Below are 21,869 nucleotides of genomic sequence, written 5' to 3'. Positions count from 1 at the left end.
GAGTTTCTTTGTTATTTGTTTGAAGAATGTGGGTAATCAAACTGTTGCTGTTCAACACTGACTTCCAAAGTATAGAAAAAGATACTATGGAAATCAATGGAGGCCAGAAACTGTTTGGTTACACACATTCTTCAAAATATCTTCATCTTGTGTTCAGCAGAACAAAGAAATGCATACAGGTTTAGAACAGCTTGAAGAAATTTTACATTTTTGGGTGACCTATCCCTTTAACTCTTGGTTTTCTACTTTTTAATTTTAGGTCATTTTTATCCATGGGTTAAGCAACATTTAATGCCAGTGTTATTTTAATATTATTTGTATACTAGTATAGTGTATATTAATATTTTGAATTAGCTTTTATTTTTATATTTTCAGGTTACATTTTAATAATTTTTTAATACATTTTGAATAATTGTTATGTGGGTTTGTCATTTTTATTAGTTCTTTACATTTTTATTTTTAGTTTAAATTAATTTTTTTAAAGTTTTAGCCATTTTAGTACATCAACTTATTTCAGTTGGTTGCTAATGCAACATTTCAGATTTCAGATTAAAGGTCCAGTGTGTAATATTTAGCAGGATCTATTGACAGAAATGCATATGTATACTATATATATATATAATATACATAACTATGTTTTCAGTGGTGTATAATGACCTTACATAATGAACCGTTATGTTTTTACTACCTTAGAATGAGCCATTTCTATCTCATACACTGCAGGTCCTCTTAAATGGAAGTCGCCATTTTGCACCGCCATGTTTCTACAGTAGCCCTAAATGGACAAACTGCTCTACAGAGTGTGTTTGTTTGACTGGCTACTCTCTGCTCAAACGGCAACATCTTTGTCCTGTGTCGTCCACCGTAGCTTCTCTATATGCTTCGAAAGGGAGGGGTGAGCAGTGGACTGAGCAGTGCCCAAGGAAGTCGACCGGAAGTTGAAGTCGGCCGCGTGCTGCCATCTTGTAGCAGAACTTCACTTGCGTTAGCATCCCCATTGACTCCCATTCATTTTGGCGTCACTTTGACAGTGAATAACTTTACATCTGAGGCGTTTAAAGACTCCATTTGTCCATTATTTATTTCCAAAGATACACGACAATGTATAAAGGGCTCCATTACCTTCTATGTTACATTATGGCCCCGTAGAAACAGTTTTTGTAAAAATAAGCTAACGATTGCGTCATAACCACTCGACTCTCTGTCGCATAGTTGAGAAATTACCGTACAGACAGGAGGAGAAGCTCGCAGACAATCGGGGAGATTATCTTAATATGGCGTACTGGCGTTACATTTTAAAATACTATACAAAATAATTAATCAGAATACTTACTCCTGCTCACTCACGCCAAAGAACTCCCCGCTCAAGCTCGCCGTCTCTACAAGATTAGCGATGGCAGTTTGCACGCACAGCTACTAGAAGATTTACATCTGTCAGACACGTTGCGGACGTCATCAAGCTTAGTGTGAGTCTGCGCGTCGAAACGGAAGTGCTAAAAATCGCTAAAAATGGGCTTCACTTGACTCAATTGAGTTCCAATGGGGTCGCTGTGTCCATTTCTTTTACTGTCTATGGGACTGAGCCATTGGTTGCAATTCGCAACCTCACCGCTAGATGCCACTAAAATTTACACACTGAACCTTTAAGTTTAAGTTTTTCATCTAATATATATATTCGACTTTATTTCAGCTTTATTACTATTAGGGATTTTATTTTTAAAGTGCCCATATTATGCTTTTTTCGAATATTACAGAGTTTCAAAGATTAAAGTGCAGATAAAATGAGTTATTTTCTCCTAAAAGAAAGAATCGATTCTGAACTGCTGAAACGAGTCATCAGTAATTCCAGCCTCACTTCCTGTTACATACCTACATAATGTAACAAATCTGCATAATGCCAGCCAATCACAACAGACTGGACCATCTGACCAATCAGAGTAGGCTCTCAGAAAGGAAGAGTTTTAGAGAGACTTAATCTTTGAGAAATGAGGTGATGTGCAGTGTATATTAAAATAGCATAATAGGGACTCTTTAACAGTTTAGTTCTAGTTAACAACAACAACACTGTTTCACGCTTGTAATTTTAAAACCAAATGTACACATTGATTAACCCAGGATAAACAGTGTGAAATACAGAACAAGATAATCCAAGGTTAAAAATGACCATGATTACAAGAGTGAAAAGCCCAGTTGAATGCACCCCCCGAAAACACACATGCGACATTATGCTTATATGAACTGTACAATTACAAAATGGACTGGGAAATGACAATATAAACACGTAGGATTGTGTGTAGCATGATTTGTAATATGCATGATTTGTTGGCAAGAGTAATTCAATTTTCTTGGTTGAATTCAAGAACAAATGTGGCCTGAAACACACTCAAACATGCATTTATGCAGAGCAAAACTGGCGAAAACTCACTCAAACAGTCAGGTTTGCAGAAACAGAGCACTCAGATGAAGTTTAGTATGTTTTTATCAATAATTACATCAGCATGTAGGTTATCTCTCTCTTGGTTTCTGAACTGTTTTTGTTTGTGCATGTCATTTTGCAGAATTTTTATAACTTGTTAGTAGGTTCATGCTTGTTTAAACTGAAATAAATGTCTAACTTCAACACTTCAACAGCTTGATTCAAAATCTCTTCATTACACACAGTTAATGCACTCAATTAGAACTCCATCTCACCCTCAGAAAGATAAACCCTTCTCCAGGAAAACAGCTCTGTGAGGAAACATTCAGAAACGTTTCATACGTCACATTTCATAGCTAAAATGACAGCTCTCAGTCAGGAATAAAGATCAGGAGCACCAAACCTGATCGAATGAATACGGTGATTTTATGAAGCGGCAACCTTCTTGTCTCTCTCTCTTGAATCCAACACAGAACTGACTTAAACTGCAATTCGACTGGCCGCTAGAGACAGACTCCAAAAGGGAGTCAATCCCATAGACCCCTATGTTAAAATGCCCAACTTTACAGCAGAAAAAATGTTTACTACAGCCTGATACAAAAAGTGGTTTTGGTCTGTATAGCTAATTTTGCCCTTCATGACAACTGTGAAGGGGTGAATTTTTAAAATAACTCATCTGTTTAAATTATATTAAGCCTTAAAGTTCTGCATAATTAAGGGTGTGGCCACTTGAGTGATAGGTGGATTGTCACTTCTAGCCATTTATCTGCTTTCTGTTAGCTGTCACATCACCTCAGCTAATTCAACCCACATCCTGGCTCTTTGCCCATTTTCGGTTATCCGGTGATGCTCTGCCAAGATGGCGACGGCCGGCTCCGCCCACTTTGGGCTTCAAGAATGCTCTTCTGAAACTTACGGGTGACGTCATGGACATTACGTCCATTGTTTTATGCAGTCTACGGATTTTACTCATTTAAATCATTGCATTTTGTATTTCCAGGGTCATTTCTTATTGTTATGAATATCTATATTATATGGAATCTTGTTTCTGCCATGAAATAAAAAAGGTAATTACAACTTTTTATCTCAGAATTGCATGATATAAAGTCAGAATTGCTTGTTTTAAAGTCAGAATTGCAAGATATAAAGTCAGAATTGCGAGTTATAAAGTCAGAATTGCTTGATATAAAGTCAGATTGCAAGATATAGTCAGAATTGAGAGATATAAAGTCAGAATTGTGAGATATAGTCAGAACTGAGTGATATAAAGTCCGAATTGAGAGATATAAAGTCAGATTGCGAGATATCGTCAGAATTGAGTGATATAAAATCAGAATTGCATGATATTAAGTCAGAATTGCGAGTTATAAAGTCAGAATTGAGTGATATAAAGTCAGTATTGCGAGTTATAAAGTCAGAATTGTGAGATATAAATTCAGAATTGCAAGACATATAGTCAGAATTGCGTGATATAATGTCATATATTGTATAATGTTTATTGTGCGATAAAACCTTGCAATTCCTAGAAAAATGTCAGAAATCTGAATTTGTATCTCACAATTCTGACTTTATAACACAATTGCAAGTTTTAATCTCACAATTCTGAGAAAAACGTCAGAATTATGAGATAAATGTCTCAATTACCTTTTTTATTTTTTTATTTAGTGGCGGAAAAAGGTTCCATAATATCAACTATACACTGTAAAAAAAGATTTTTTTGAACCTTAAAGATTATTGAAGTCTTACTACACAATTTCATGTTTAATTCAATGTGTTATAGTACTTAGCAATTTCAGAGTGAAAAATGTTTCTACACCAGTTTTTTCAGTGTACAGTATGTATTGAGTTTGAACAAAGTGTGAACAAATAATACAGCTAAAGAGCCATAACAGCAGTATGGAAGTAAGATAATGCCAAATGTTTTTGAAATAAAAAGCTTGTTGAATTGCACTATTTGAAAAAAAATATGCATTACATTAGCTGTGCTTGCATTTAGATGCACTGTATTTTTAAGGCTTGCATTTTTATGGGATGAAATTCAACACAATCGTATATTTAAGCTGTGAATATTTCAATTAAAAATATTTCACACACATTTTCATTATTAAAAATTCAATAATTCATATTCACCTTTCAAATTTCACTTCCAAAATATTCATTCTGTTTAAAAATACAACCTATAAAATTCGACTAGCAATTTTCAGTCCATTTTATTTCGCTTTACAAATTCGCTTCCACAAATTCAGTGGTTCAAATTCGGCAGAAAATTCAACATTTCACATCCGGGAACTGCAGGAAGAGCAGTAGAGTGCCGATGCATCATCTCTATCTGCTGTTAGTCTGCTTCACCAGCAGGTGCCGCTAGCGGCTGTTTAGGAAGACCAAAGCAACGCTAGTAAATCATCATTCATTCATAAAAACGGATTTACAGAATTAGAGCAAGCATAAGTGAATATGTGATGATTATCAGGGCCAGTATAAATGCAGAAACGCTGATAAAGACACAAAAAACTGCATTTATGTTTAATTCAGTGTATTTACGCTTACTTTCCCAGTGTAGCTACAGCTTTCTCTCCAGTGAACAAGATAACGTTATTGCCCGATGCTGGTGTACAGAGCAAACGTTAAATCTGAGATAGACATATATTTCTCTCTGTTGTTTAGTTCCCTTAACTTTATATCATGGCTGTGTTGTAATACTAGGGCTTCCCTCATCCGTCATAGGATTGCCCTGCCATCAGGACATATAAACTCTTAACACAGCTTAATGGACTCGTACAGTGATATAAAAGACCAAACTCGCACCTCATTTGTGATGTAGGTTAGACTATATAGGCTCCAAGAAAGCAGATACTGGCATAAAGTTGATTTGACGCTGAACGTTTGATTATGATACTCGCAAATTTAGGGACCGTCTCTAAAGTTACGACATTCTGTATTCACGTTTCTACCTTCAATTGCATTTAAAGAGAATGACTTAGTCACAAAACCAACTGTAAATTGTTCATCTAGCTGTCAGGTATAATGCAAACCTTTTAGATTTTTGATGTTTATTATAATAAAAGGTAACACTTTATATTAAATAGTTGATATGAACGAACAATGAACTGCACTTCTACAGCACTTACTAATCTTTGTTAATTCCAGCATTTAATAATACATTACTAAAACCAAGAGTTGTATTTGTCAACTTTAGTTAATGCACAGTGAAGTAACATGAACAATGAACTGCTGTATTTTTATTAATGTTAACAAAGATTAACAAATACAACAACAAATGTGTTGCTCATGGATAGTTCACATTAGTTAATACATTATGAACCTTACTGTAAAGTGTTTCCAAATAAACTGTCAAGTAATATGTAAAGATTGCTATGTATTTCACTACTGTATTGGATTATACAAAAAAATGCCATAACTTAAAGCTCAATAGCATATGATGAGAATGATTTAGTCACCAAAACTACCTGTGAAGTGTTCATCTATAGGTGCCAGGTCAAAGAGTGATGCACCCTTCTCTCTCTCTCTCTCTCTCTCTCTCTCTCTCTCTCTCTCTCTCACACACACACACACACACATATTCAAACACACTCAACTCAAAGTACATGCACATAGACTTTTTCTTTTTTTTACACATTCATCACACAATTAGTTCTACTTAGTTAATTTTATTTCTAAATTTTATTTAAAATTTGTATAAGCAGGATAATCTATGATCAGGTAAAATAAAAAATGAACAAAGTAAAAAAAAATAGTGTGATGAACGTGTAAAATAAATAAATAAATAAATAAATAGTATATATATATATATATATGCATGTACTTTGAGTGAGGTGTGTTTGAATATGTATATGTGCATGTGTGTCTACAAGAGTTTGGTAGAAGGTAGAAACGTGAATACCAAATGTCGTAACTTTAGAGACGGTCCCTAAATTTGCGAGTATCATAATCAAACGTTCAGCGTCAAATCAACTTTATGCCAGTATCTGCTTTCTTGGAGCCTATATAGTCAAACCTACATCACAAATGAGGTGCGAGTTTGGTCTTTTATATCACTGTACGAGTCCATTAAGCTGTGTTAAGAGTTTTTGTCCTGATGGCAGGGCAATCCTATGACGGATGAGGGAAGCCCTAGTATTACAACACAGCGCCGCGATATAAAGTTAAGGAAACTAAACAACAGAGAGAAATATATGTCTATCTCAGATTTAACGTTTGATCTGTACACCAGCATCGGGCAATAACGTTATCTTGTTCACTGTACAGAAAGCTGTAGCTACACTGGGAAAGTAAGCGTAAATACACTGAATTAAACATAAATGCAGTTTTTTGTGTCTTTATCAGCTTTTCTGCATTTATACTGGCCCTGATAATCATCACATATTCACTTATGCTTGCTCTAATTCTGTAGATCCGTTTTTATGAATGAATGATGATTTACTAGCGTTGCTTTGGTCTTCCTAAACAGCCGCTAGCGGCACCTGCTGGTGAAGCAGACTAACAGCAGATAGAGATGATGCATCGGCACTCTACTGCTCTTCCTGCAGTTCCCGGATGTGAAATGTTGAATTTTCTGCCGAATTTGAACCACTGAATTTGTGGAAGCGAATTTGTAAAGCGAAATAAAATGGACTGAAAATTGATAGTTGAATTTTATAGGTTGTATTTTTAAACAGAATAAATATCTTGGAAGTGAAATTTGAAATGTGAATATGAATGATTGAATTTTTAATAATGAAAATGTGTGTGAAATATTTTTAATTGAAATATTCACAGCTTAAATATACGACCATGTTGAATTTCATCCCATAAAAATGCAAGCCTTAAAAATACAGTGCATCTAAATGCAAGTACAGCTAATGTAGTGCATATTTGTTTTCAGTTAGAGCAATTCAACAAGCTTTTTATTTCAAAAACATTTGGCATTAATTTACTTCCATACAGCAGTCTCTATCTAACACGTATTAGCAACTGATGTGCTTTTCACAGATATATTCAAAGGCATGATGATGGTTTACTAAAGTAATTCTACTTATTTATGCTACTTGTAAGCTGTTCATTATTACTGATGTCAATGTGTGATGATCAACACCAGCATAAGGGCCGGTTCACACAGAACGGTTTTTGCGGTTAAAAAAGTGAGCAAAAAAAAAAGGCCTAGAGACTCATTCTTTAAAAGTTGAACTTATCTTAACCTGAGCGATGTGTTTTTACAACGCCATGTCATATGCTAGATGCTGCAAAAGATGTGAGATGTCCGTCTAGCATGTGTTTACATTTAAAAACAATGAAAAAGTACAGCAGTGGAATGGAAAATTGCATTCTGTGTGAACGGCCCCTAATTTGACATTTTTCTCCATGATCTAGGCTGGACCTTAAGTTAATTTACAATTACTTTACATATGAAAACGGTACAAAAACTTGCATGTATCTCCTCTTATATGTGTGTTGAATTTTACTGGAGTGATCTAACATGCACTGCTATTCAATATGACAAGATACTACCGCCATATTAAACTATGGTGGACTAATATCTAAAACCATCATGTGCTAAGACACATACAGTACAATCATTTAGTCATTCAGTTTCAAAAAAAAAGTCTGCCTGCATTAACAAAAAACAGTCACTTTCTTAGCTTGGATAGAGTCAGGATCAAACACACACCCTAGATGTGTCCTTTAGTGTTCATATACACAAACACACTCATGAGATCACAGGACCTAAAGCTCTCTGTCATATGTAGGTTATGGCACCTTTGGCGTTGGAGTCCAGAAAGACCTCAACGTAGGATGTGGGGACGTAACCCTCCTCTTCCTCGTTTCTTCTAACACGCGTCCATCCGTCACCTTTGTCTTCCTCTATTACATACAACAGCTCACCCTCTGCTACTGCGATGGTGCCTTCATTATGACCTACAGAGAAAAGTGAATGAATTACATTTTAAAATATATTCAAATAGAAAACAGTTCTTTTAAATTGTAATAATGTTTCATAATATTACTGCTTTTACTGTATGTTTAATATTACTGCTTTTACTGTATGTTAGATCCAATAAATGCAGCAAGTACAAACCCGATTCCAAAAAAGTTGAGACACTGTACAAATTGTGAATAAAAATAGAATGCAATGATGTGGAAGTTTTAAATTTCAATATTTTATTCAGAATACAACATAGATGACATGTCAAATGTTTAAACTGAGAAAATGTATCATTTTAAGGGAAAAATAATTTGATTTTAAACTTCATGGCATCAACACATCTCAAAAAAGTTGGGACAAGGCCCTCTTCTTTTTATAACAGTCTGTAAACGTCTGGGGACTGAGGAGACAAGTTGCTCAAGTTTAGGAATAGGAATGTTGTCCCATTCTTGTCTAATACAGGCTTCTAGTTGCTCAACTGTCTTAGGTCTTCTTTTTCGCATCTTCCTCTTTATGATGCGCCAAATGTTTTCTTTGGGTGAAAGATCTGGACTGCAGGCTGGCCATTTCAGTACCCGGATCCTTCTTCTACACAGCCATGATGTTGTAATTGATGCAGTATGTGGTCTGGCATTGTCATGTTGGAAAATGCAAGGTCTTCCCTGAAAGAGACGACGTCTGGATGGGAGCATATGTTGTTCTAGAACTTGGATATACCTTTCAGCATTGATGGTGCCTTTCCAGATGAGTAAGCTGCCCATGCCACACGCATTCATGCAACCCCATACCATCAGAGATGCAGGCTTCTGAACTGAGCGCTAAAACAACTTGGGTTGTCCTTGTCCTCTTTAGTCCGGATGACATGGCGTCCCAGTTTTCCAAAAAGAACTTCAAATTTTGATTCGTCTGACCACAGAACAGTTTTCCACTTTGCCACAGTCCATTTTAAATTAGCCTTGGCCCAGAGAAAACGCCTGCGTTTCTGGATCATGTTTAGATATGTCTTCTTTTTTGACCTATAGAGATTTAGCCGACAATGGCGAATGGCACGGTGGGTTCCCCGACAATGTTTTCTGTAAGTATTCCTGAGCCCATGTTGTGATTTCCATTACAGTAGCATTCCTGTATGTGATGCAGTGCCGTCTAAGGGCCCGAAGATCACGGGCATCCAGTATGGTTTTCCGGCCTTGACCCTTACGCACAGAGATTGTTTCAGATTCTCTGAATCTTATTGCTACCTGTCCCAACTTTTTTGGAATGTGTAGCTCTCATGAAATCCAAAATGAGCCAATATTTGGCATGACATTTCAAAATGTCTCACTTTCAACATTTGATATGTTATCTATATTCTATTGTAAATAAAATGTAAGTTTAAGAGATTTGTAAATTATTGCATTCCTTTTTTATTCACAATTTGTACAGTGTCCCAACTTTTTTGGATTCGGGTTTGTATAATTTCACCTAAGATGCTGTCTTATCAGGAATCTCCCTAAGTAGACAGCAAGACAACTCACTAGGTTTGAAGCAAAGCCCATTTTTTTTGCTATAAATATTTGTTTATGCACATTTTAAACATGAAATACCTTCAAACGGGTAGAGGGCTTTGCAGGTGCCGATGGTCGGTAGCATTTCTTCGTCTGCGTCATCAAATTCATCTCCGGACTCCGCTGGTTCTGGTTGGACTTCTGGTTTACTCTGGACCTCAGAACTCGGTTCCTCTGTATAACTGCCATCCGGACTGCTCCATCACACACACGCACACACGCACACACACGTAGACAATAACTATAGCAACTGTTTTGAAAATATGTGCATATATTTGCTTTATTACACTCTTAAGGGACCATTAATATTAATGTTACAAGTTAATGAGAATAAAATATAATTGAAAGAGTAACACAATAAAATGCACAGAACAATAAGATAAATACTTATTTAATGGATTTTAAAACCAATGAAAATTCCATTGTGGGCGGATCTAAGGCAGTCCTCAACAAGTACAGGTACACAAAGTGTGTGTATGTGTGTGTGAGTGTGTACCTCTCTCTATCCTGTGCACAGTTGTTGTTGGTGGGTGGCGTGCTGTTCTGGGTCTCGTATAGGACGCTTGTCCGCCGTGGAGGGTCACTCTTCACCGGCATCCTTCCTTCGACCTCCGCTAACCAGCCCTAGAGCACACACACACACACTCATTTCCACTGAACTGAACTACTTATCCAGGCCTGTGCTATATATTTGAAGATGTTCATTTACACACACCTCAAATTTCTGTGCCTCCGCTTGCAGTTTCTCAATGTTTTGGGCAATCTCTCCTAACCGAGGATCCACACTGTTGGGATCCCCCATCTGTGGGTTCTTTATATAAACTTCCTTCATTTTAGTCAAAGCATCTCTGCCAAGAAAAAAAAAATACACATAAAAATACAAATTTTTGCAGAATAAATCCCATCAAACCCTGGCCTACTCAAAATATATATATTTTTTTAAATCTCAACAGAATCAAATAAAAATCCTGCTAAAGAATCAAATAAGATCCTAAAGGATTCTTTATTCTTCCTACTGAATATTGTTTATTGTCTTTATCAAAGCTCATTTCATATTTTATTGAGTAATGATGTGCTGCTGGAAAATTAAAGATGGTTAAAGAGGGAGTTAAATGTATGGAAGAGGATTAGGGCCAAGCAATAATAAAAAAATAAAACCATCTCGAGATTAAAGTTGTTAAATTTTGAGAAAAAACTTGTTAAATTTCAAGAAAAAAGTTGAGATAAAATGTTGAGAATAAACTCATTAAATTACGAGAAAAAAACTTGTTAAATTTCGAGAAAAAAGTCGAGATAAAATGTTGAGAATAAAGTAATTAAATTATGAGAAAAAAGTTGTTAGATTATGAGAACAAATTCGTTAAATTATGAGAAAAAAGTCGTTAAATTTCGAGAAAAAAAGTCGAGATAAAATGTTGAGAATAAAGTCATTAAATTACGAGAAAACAATCGTTAAATTATGAGAACAAATTCGTAATTTAATGACTTTTTTCTTATAATTTATCGATTATATTTTCAACATTTTATCTTGACTTTTTTCTCGAAATTTAACAACTTTAATCTGGAGATGGTTTTATTTTTTTATTATTGCTTGGCCCTAATCCTCTTCCATATAAATGGGTTTTAAAATCCCAAAAGATTTTATTTAAATAGAATTGTGTTGTCCTAAAGAGGGATTTTATTCTTTTGGTTATAATAATAGTGCAATTGGAAACCATGTATTCTCAAAAATGATGTCTTGTTTGAATCTGATAAGAAAATTCCCAGGGATCCATAGAAATTTTTTTTTAAAATTATACCAAAAAAATTCAATTGGGTTCCTTTAGGGGTTTTTTTTGTTTTGTTTTTTGTTTTTTTTGTGTGCAAATATTAAAGTTTTAATTCACTTCTAAATTAAAATTTCCTGATAATGTACTCAAATTTGAAGCTGCACTGAAACTGCAGTTTGGACCTTCAACCCATTGTACCCCAGTGAAGTCCACTATATAGAGAAAAATCCTGGAATGTTTTCCTCAAAAACCTTAATTTCTTTTCGACTGAAGAAATAAAGACATGAACATCTTGGATGACATGGGGGTGAGTAAATTATCAGGAAATTTGAATTCTGAATTGAATAACACTGTCAATGTATCCTTTAGGATTTTTTTATGGCAAGATATACGAGTTTTGCCAGTATACCTCTGGTCCATCTCTTTCTGTATGTCTTTATTGATGTCGTCAATCTTCGCCTGAAGCTTCTTCCTTCTCTGCTCTGGAGGAAGATGACTGAAGTCCTCAGGATTCGAACCCTGAGAGGAAACAGAGAGGGAGACAGACAAACCTTAAAAACACAACACTGTACTCTTAGAATCTGCAGATACATAAACAAATATGCATATGTATAAATGGGACTGGTCAAACCAGGCCACATCCAATCACATCAACTGACTAATAAAGATTCTTCTGCTCCTGTCATTTGGTTGGCTAGCAGACTTTGGTAATGAGCCAATCAGCTTTCAACTCAAATGATTATCGAAGGTAAACCAGATGAGCAACTTAAATCTAAGATCAATGATTAACTGAACCTATTCAGTCCAATGCCAAGAACAACATTGATTAAATGGTTCTCATAAAATAAACTTATCTTGCTCGGCTTATCTTTAAAATCTGATTCTGGTTGATCTGAGAGATGTGGTTTGCATATGTCCTTATGTGCCCTCTCTCTCTCTCGCTCTCTCTCATATCATGTTCCTGTCTACAATAATGTATCGATCCTCTGAACACTCAAGCTACTGTTTTTTCCACTTTAGTTCTCTCTGACAGCCAGTAGTTTCCATGCTGATCTTAATCACATGGTGGTGCTAAAGAGCCGTGAGTTTGTGGACATTCTGCAATACTTATTCTAGCGTAAAATCGGACCTTATGTATTCACAGCATTTCTCTAATTTGAACTTGGACTGTATAGGTGCATGGCTGTATCTCTCCTCTAATTCCACCCACAGGTCAATGTAAACATCTCACTAAAAGGTCAAAGGTCACAAGGCAGGCACAGCGACCTTACCCCTTCGTCCACACCACCATACTGTCATGCAACAATAAACATACAGATTTTACTGAGCATGCATTGCATTATCACTCCAAAATACAGTTAAATTAAACCAAAAACTCACCCCAGGCAAACTATAGTCAAGATCTACACAAGCACAACAATACATGCTACACTCACTTTATACTCACCCTCTTCAAAAACAGGCAAAATGTTAAAATAAAATGTTAATTGTGTAACATTTGATTATTTTAAAATAAAAATATATGGTTTTTAGAAAATAAAATAGATAAAAAATCAATTATATGGATCAAAATACACATCTCATAAAAAACAAACATTACTTGTAGTATAATATTCAACTGTAAATCATACTACACTATCAGTAAATGAGTTTTGGGAGGAGCTAAAATAGTAAGACGCTCTATGATTGGTTAAGATATTTGATATATTCTAATCACTTATAATTTTTAATAACACTTGAAGACATAATTCACATACACACAAACAAAAAAAAAATCTCACAATCATGTCATTTAAAAATGTGTTTGACTTTAGTGAAACGCAAAAGAAGATATTTTGCAAAATGTTTATGCTGCTCTTTTCCATACAATGAAAGTGGCAGCAAGCATCTGCTTTTGCATTCCAAGGGAAAAAAATAAAGTCAAACAGGTTGATGACATGAGGGTGAGCAAATGAAGACTGAATATTTACTTTGCATGTGAACTATCCCTTTAACTTCATTGATAAAAAAGAATCTCTAATATACATTCAAAATGATCACATTTCAGCATTTTATGCCACAATATCTGGTTAGGGATCAAAATTAATCAAGTTGTTCAAAATACATAAAGACCAAATCAGAGAAAACTGGACAGATAAACAAACACGAGGACAAAAAATGGGGTTCAGATCACCTCAATAAGGTTCCGCACGTGGGCATTGAGTGAGAGCTACACAGAGGGACAGTCACCACAGCAACAAGGCAAAACAAAACAAAAACAGACATCAACAAAAAAGATAAATGAGACAACAAAACGGTTAACTTAAATACATACAAAGGTAAAATTATTTTTTTTTAAAAAGAGACCAAAAGTTTTGTTAAAGAAAATATTGATACGGGTTGAACACAAAGGAACAAAGTGATGTTAAAGGACCAGGTGTTACTACAGCGACGGACATGCTACGACCATGCCGCTACGAATATGCTACTGAGGTCATGCTTACCAGCTTTAGAGAGAGCTTCTCATGGACGAAAAGAGAGAGCGATCGAGGGAAAGAACCGAGAGAAGAGAGAAAACATCAGAGGGAGAAACATCAGACCCCTGTACACATCATACACATACATGCAGGTGTGTTTGTGAGTTATAATGATGTCACCGGTGAAGCTCACTCCATCACCTCACACAATCACACTTGGCTGGCTGCCGGTATTTTGTGCTTTGTCATAAGACAGATATCTGCTGGCAGAGCCACTTGAAATTTAGTTGAAAGCCTCACTTTGGCACATGAACGGGAAAATATTACATTAGCGGAAGTACAAGCCGTCTAAATACATTTGGTCACTTAGGCAGTGTGTCCACCAATGCATTCTTCCGAAGGCCAGCATGTATTTTCAATTGTTTTCGATAGGAGAGCCACATATTTAAAAACGGCAGCAGTGTGACGAAGCCTTAAGCATCTATTTCTTTTTTTCTGGTTGCCGAGAGTTAAAAAATGTTAAACTTTGGGTAAAGTCACCTTTTACCCAATCACAGTGGAGAAGGGGCGGGACAAATATCACATCAGCCAATCGCCACATCTTGCTTGTAGAACGACGACAGATGACAGTGACAAGCACAACAACTGTCGACATTTTTATATTCAGAAACTAAAGGTGCGTTCACGCGGCCTCGTAATTCCTGTAGTTATGATATTCCTGCTTGTAAAAAGCATTCACGTCCTCGTAGAGCTCGTAATTACAGCTTGTAAGCTGGGAGTTTTCTGAAAGCTCCCACATGTACCACGTGGCCGCTGTACCACCTGACCGCTGTAGATTCATTTAGGCGTTGATAGTGGTGCCATGGAAACGCATAATTCCCAGTCCAAGGACCAAAAGGACGTGAACAGCTCCGAATATAATGTCACGTGTTGTCATTTCAAGGATCCGGTAAATACGAGGTGACGTGAGCGCAGCAAAACTATCAGCGACAGTAGGGCCTAAAACTAACTTTTTGACTTAAGAATATGTACCACTTTAAATTTATCTTAAAGTGACAGAAGCCTAATAAACCTGCTGCCGCCTGTTTCGATTTTGGTGTTGTCAAAAATACCAACTTTTAAATCAAGTCGGTACTGAAATTTTAAAAAAATTTGAGCGCTGTTGAGCGGATTCGTAAACACCTTCAACATATACGTCTGTGGTTGGCTACAATGATCAATGCACAGGAGAGTTTGAAAACGTTTTGAAAGCGGGAGCGTTTAAAAGCAGGCGTCTATCAGCAGATAGCCCGATGATAAACGCCTACTTTTAACGCTCCCATGTGTATCAGTGTAAGCACTCAGTGAAGAGCGTCAAAGAGGTCTAGTTAAAACATGTTTTTGAAGCATTGATCATTGTAGCCAATCACAGACGTATATGATGAACGCGTGAACACAATGGCCAATCAGAGGTGTTTATGAAGCTGCTCAACAGCATCACATTTTTAAAATTTCAGTACCGACTTGGTATCGAAGTTGGTACTTTTGAACACACCTCATTGAAAACAGACAGCAGCAGGTTTATTAGGCTACTGTCACTTTAAGAGCTACTGCACGGATCTAATATACTGACACTTATACACATGCATTTTCTTTCTCAACTGTTTATGTTCACTCAAACCATAACCGACTGTATTTACAAGGATACTGAGCGAGCATTTTTTGTGTGAATATGTCTGTTCAAGTGCAAGAAGATGTGAAACAGAGCTCATTTCAGTATTTGCGCGCTGAGACGTTTTTTTTCTGTGCGCACTTTGGATGTGTGCACACATTAAACTTCCCACACAGCGTGTGAGTAACAAATTGAGTTCCTCTTTGTGTCTTCTTCTTTATGTAAAGCACTTTGAATTACCATTGTATATAAAATGTGCTATACAAATAAAATTGCCTTGCCTTGATCACGTTTGTTCATGTTCATATTCTCAAAATGTTACCATCCAACTGGCGATTGACACCATTTCATATACTCACCAATACCGATTATACCGATTAATTTTAGGCCCTAACATTAGTAACACTAGTATTCCGTAATATAGCTACCAAAACATCTCAACTGAAAAAAACACTGCACCATCAAAACGCTTTCAATGTATGCGCTAGACGTTTTCAGAAGAGCGCCTGGCGTTTTCATCTAGCTAAAAATGTTTTGGTGGACACACGACCTTAGCAAGGGAGTTTCAATGTTTTCTGAAACCTTTCAAATATTCCAGAATGTTCTAAATATTTGTTGAAATGCACAAAGAGGTTAAGTTGATCATTTAAAAAATGCAATACTACAATTTTTAGCAATATTGTACCTCAATGATGCAACAAAGTTCAAAATCATCATTCAAGTGAAACTGGATATACAATGAGGAAAAAATATAGGATGCAATTTGATTTTATTCCATCAGGAATTGATTGCCATTTTCTTCTGATGCAGTGAACTTCAGCAGGTACCAATGAACCAATTATTACACAGAATGTTACAGGGTCACATGAGGATGACATCATCAGTCTCAAGCAATAGTCAGCCAACAAATAGAACACGACAGGGATGGGTGTACAAGAAAGAAGACAGAGGAAAGAGAAAGAGAAACAAAAATGAAAATATTCACAATAGATATGCTCATTTTTGAGACGGCCATCTCAACAGAGAGGATTCTGGGTAATCGTACCTGAGTAGGAATCTCAAATCAAAAAAGGCAAACGTGTGGTAAAATGTGAAGCCTAGTTTTGACTGTGTAGTGTGAATAATTACTAAATAATTACTTTAATCAAAAGAAAATACCTGCCATAAAATGAAAATAATTTAAAAATAAGCATGCAGATTATACAAAAATATATATATATATATTTCATAAAAACCTGACATAATATGATAAAATATTACAATATTGTGTACCTTGGAAGTAAGTAAAAAAAAAAAAAAAACTCTAATTTTAGTGAGAGCAACACCCTTATTGTGAAGCTTCCTAAGACTTTTCTCTGGACATTTTCATATTTTAGGGTGCTCAAACTATGGAGCTATTTTGACAAATGTATTTTGACAAATGCAAAACGCAGAAACGCACTGACAGGACGTACAATTCAACATGTTTAAACACTTCTCAAACTCATGAATGCACCAACAGGATGTAGAATTCGAAGCGTTTGTAACTGACATAGATATCAAATACAGACGGGATTGTTTGTGTGAACGTGATGTACATATAGAGATAAACATCCAATATATCAAAGCAGCGAAATGACACCAAAAGGGGTGAATTCTGAACGCATCTTTGTGTGTGATAAAGTGTTACGAGCACCGGAAGGGTCAAAGTTGATCGTGAATGCACTAGGCTCGCATTCAGAAGTCGCACTCGTGACACTTCGAGAATTAACCCCTCCCACACAAGCCGATTTGCTGCCAGAGCACAGGGGCGGAGTCAGGCTGCTGGGGTTGCACATGAGAGGCGGGGTCAGAAGCCAGAGGAGCCAATGAGAGAGTCATTTGATGATGATGCATCTTTTTTCAATTACAGATGTATTTGAATTCCAAATATCAGACATTAACCTCATTCAAGGAGATACAGATTAATGAAGAAATTCAGATTATTTAATAATGTTACTGAATATTACTGAACAATATCAATTACATTAATTTAAACAAAAAAAAAAAAACAGTAAATGAGGTTAAGTCTGTATTTTTACTCTATATCTTATCATATAAGCACACACACACACCACTAAATAACATAGACATCTATTGCTTTAAAATAAAGATAATAATAATTATCATAAACTGACCCAAACCCTAATAGAACACATTTTAATAAAAATATAAATTTATATAAATTAGGAATAAATTTATAATATAAAATAATGTAAATAATATATATACTTATACAAAAAAAATAAAAAAATAAAATAAAAATGAGGTTTTTGTCATATTTAGCTCACTTCTTTGGATAAATTTGTAAATATAGTATATCTAAACACACACTCTTGCCTCCTCTCACACACTTACGACATATTGCCTGGCCTCGAACGCATATGTAGGCCGACCCAGAGTCCTCTTCATGATTTCTTTATTATAATAGAGAGACTGGGCAGACTGCAGCAAAGAATAAACCCTAATTAAACACACACACACACACGCAAAACTATACAAACAGACACACACCCTGTGACTCAACAAACACACTTTATACAAAAATACACACAAAAAACTTTAGCACACAAGGACAAACACACATACTTTTTGCTTCAATAAACTTGCAAACACATACAATTCAAACACAAAAAACACACACACAAACACACCTAACTGACTATGAGATACCAAAACACACTCACAGACACAATGACATTATTCTTTATGATATTTACTGATTATTATGGTCTTATATCATTAAACATATCCAACTTCTTCAATAATAATGCTCTAATACTAAACTGTTCAAAAGTTTGGGATAGGTAAGAAGTGTACCAAGGTTGCATTTATTTAATCAAAAATACAGTAAAAAGAGTAATATTGCGAAAAATGTATTACAATTTAGAAGAACTGTTTTTTATCTGAATATATTTGAAAAATTTAATGTATTTCTGTTATGCAAAGCTGAATTTTCAGCATCATTACTCCAGTTTTCAGTCACATGATCCTTCAGAAATCATTGTAATATGCTGCTCAAAAAACATTTCTGATTATTATCATTGTTGAAAACTATTGTGCTGCATAATATTTTCGTGGAAACACTGATGCATTTTTTTCAGGATTTTTTGATGGATAGAAATTTAAATAGTTCAAAAAAACATTTATTTGAAATTTGAAAGGTTATAAATGTCTTTACTGTCACTTTTGATCAATTTAATGCATCCTTGCTGAATAAAAGTATTCATATCTTTAAAAAAAATCTTACAGTCCCCAAACTTATGAACGGTAGTGTACATCAAATCATGTCAACCATAAACACATACATTATAAACAAGCCAGGAGCACAAATGAAGAGAATGAATGTGTCAAAAACCTTAATTTTTAGTTAAAATCCTTTAAGATGTTTCCATCTGCCCTCTATAACTCTATATTTAACCATTCGTGTCTATAACATCCTTCCTTCTTTCACTGTTACCTGATTTATGCCATTAGCTCTAATGTCAGTTAAGCTAAAAAGAGTGTGCATGATATGGAAAACAGAAAACAATACGATGAACCTAACCGGGCACTTCCTGTCCTCAAAAAATAGGAAATGCTAAATCTGTTTTTCTGTTCACTGACCATAGATCCTTGTATATCTGTGAGCTGAACGGTATCTGTGTTCGGTGCAGTGTGAAAAGATAAAAACGTCTGAGATTTGCACAGGCACATGGGAAACTGGGATTTGCTGCGTTATCTGTTGTTTTGCCTCCGTTATCTAAGAGAGTCATTCAAAAGTCAGAATCTCTGCTCACACACACGGAAACATGCGAATGGCCTTCCTGAGGGGAAGGTGAATCTGGTCAGATTTGATCAGAAAGTCACCTGTCAGCGTGTGTTTAAATACAAGACATTGTTTCTGAATGTTTGTGTGCATGTAATCACATTACTCCAGATAAACCTTTATGTTTGAGCACCCGTTTTTATTTTATGTGTCAATGCAGGGTCCATTCGAGGCCTCCTGACTGGCGCCCCTGTGTGTTGAGTGCAAAGTGTGTTTGTACGTAAGATGTGAAAACATGATAAACGCAAACAACGAAACATAAAAAAAAAGAGAGAGAGAGAGAGACAGACTGACAGAGAGAGAAGGAGAGTCAGAGTGGATTTCATTGGCTGTGTGAGGTGGAGGAAAAAGGAGCCGAAGGATATAAACAATTCCACTGCTTCTTCCAGAATTAAGTCACTGCATGACATCATCGCCTCCAGAATCTGAGTCACACTATGACATCATCGCTTTGGAATCTAATGCTGCCATCAAGTCCTTGCAGGTCGTAATTTAGTAATGTGCGGTCAAATTTTTTTAGGGAAAATACATTTCAATTTCATATTTAATTCTCACATTTCCTCTAAGACAGGAAGATTTTTTAGAACTAGAGTAACAAAATAAAGAGCAAAGAATAATATAATTGAATAAAATATAATTTATTTTAATTTAATATAATATAATGTTCAAATTTAAGCTTTTTTTGTAAAAACTCAAAATGCTTGGCGTTGTTATTGTAAAATGTTATTGTTAACTAAAATTAAAACTATTAAAAATTGCTTTCTTTAAATAAACTTGAAATAAAATAAGATGTTAATATTAGATGACCAGCTTAAACTGAAAAAAACTTTAAATAAATAAATAAATAAATAAATAAACAAACAGAAATATGGCCTTAGCATCTAAGTGAAATAAATACATTTAAATTGAAGTACTTACATTATTAAACCTAAAACCTACAAATAGAGATATGAAAAAGTAATAAAAATGACAAAAGAACATAGCGAAAACTATAATTATATATATATATATATATATATATATATATATATATATATATATATATATATATATATATATATATATATATATATATATATATGAAATCAAAACTAAAATATAAACTAATAAATATATATACTAATAAAACTAAAACAACACTGATTGTAGTTCCTTTGTAATAAAAAAGATACAAAAAAAAATACATACCAACAATAAATACCAAAATACCAATAAATAAATACCATAAACCAAAAATAAATACCAAATACCATATGTATTCAAATATAATTTAAGGTTCTTAAGAAAAGATTCAAAGAATTTTCCTGATTTGAACATTTTATTATAGAAAGGATGCTAAAAGGTCTACGTAGAAGACCAGTGCAAAATATGGTTAAAATGAGTTATTAAAAGTCAAAAAAATTAGGAAAAACATTTAAAGAAACAAAGTTAATAATATAACCATTGTATTCTATCCTTAAAAGGTGCAGTAAGCGATTTCTGAGAAATGCTCTTGTAGTGACTAACAACAAACTCTTGTGTACTGTATGTTCTCTTCTCTTGTGTACTGTATGTTAAAGCTACGGAAGAGGATTAGGGCCAAGCAATAATAAAAAATAAAACCATCTTGAGATTAAAGTTGTTAAATTTCGAGAAAAAAAATCTTTAAATTTCGAGAAAAAAGTCGAGATAAAATGTTGAGAATAAAGTCATTAAATTACGAGAAAAAAGTTGTTAAATTACGAGAACAAATTCGTTAAATTATGAGAAAAGTGTAGTTAAATTTTGAGAAAAAAGTCAAGATAAAATGTTGAGAATAAAGTCATTAAATTAACAAATTTATTCTCATAATTTAACGAATTTGTTCTCGTAATTTAACAAAATTTTTCTCGTAATTTAATGACTTTATTCTCAACATTTTATCTCAAAATTTTTCTCGAAATTTAACGACATTTTTCTCATAATTTAACGAATTTGTTCTCATAATTTAACGACTTATTTCTCGTAATTGAATGAGTTTATTCTCAACGTTTTATCTTGACTTTTTTTTTTCTTTAGTTTTTTCTTGTAATTTAACAACTTTAATCTCGAGATGGTTTTATTTTTTTATTATTGCTTGGCCCTAATCCTCTTCCGTATAAAGCTGCACTATAACTTTTTTGCGTTCAAATTTTACAAAATTTATATAGTACATCAAGAATACATCAAGAATACATTTTCCAAACCGTGTTTTTGTCTTATCCTGAATCACTACAGTACATCTATAATAAGTGTTTATATTCAGAGTATTTTAGACCGGTATGTTTTA

The 21,869-nt window shown here is 34.6% G+C and overlaps 1 protein-coding gene across 13 annotated transcripts in view; it reads right to left on the bottom strand.

The window, feature by feature from the left end:
* Nucleotides 1–21,869, bottom strand: part of fnbp1b (formin binding protein 1b) — a 102,403-nt gene that overhangs the window by 3,353 nt on the left and 77,181 nt on the right. For 4 of the 13 annotated variants that reach the window (XM_067375790.1, XM_067375784.1, XM_067375792.1 and 1 more), the window contains exons 11-17: nt 13,823–13,858; nt 12,059–12,168; nt 10,596–10,728; nt 10,377–10,504; nt 9,920–10,077; nt 8,171–8,329; nt 2,692–2,727 (exon numbers count right to left, since the gene is read on the bottom strand). In XM_067375790.1, coding sequence (XP_067231891.1) covers nt 2,692–2,727; nt 8,171–8,329; nt 9,920–10,077; nt 10,377–10,504; nt 10,596–10,728; nt 12,059–12,168; nt 13,823–13,858 — 760 coding nt within the window. Of the gene's footprint in view, nt 1–2,691; nt 2,728–8,135; nt 8,330–9,919; nt 10,078–10,376; nt 10,505–10,595; nt 10,729–12,058; nt 12,169–13,822; nt 13,859–14,132; nt 14,148–21,869 lie in introns of those variants that run through there. The other 9 variants (XM_067375788.1, XM_067375785.1, XM_067375789.1 and 6 more) reach the window with 9 other exon arrangements.

Source organism: Chanodichthys erythropterus, chromosome 22 (genome assembly GCF_024489055.1).
Source record: "Chanodichthys erythropterus isolate Z2021 chromosome 22, ASM2448905v1, whole genome shotgun sequence".
Classification (NCBI taxonomy): Eukaryota; Metazoa; Chordata; class Actinopteri; order Cypriniformes; family Xenocyprididae; genus Chanodichthys; species Chanodichthys erythropterus.
This window is presented reverse-complemented; position numbering and strand designations above follow the sequence as displayed.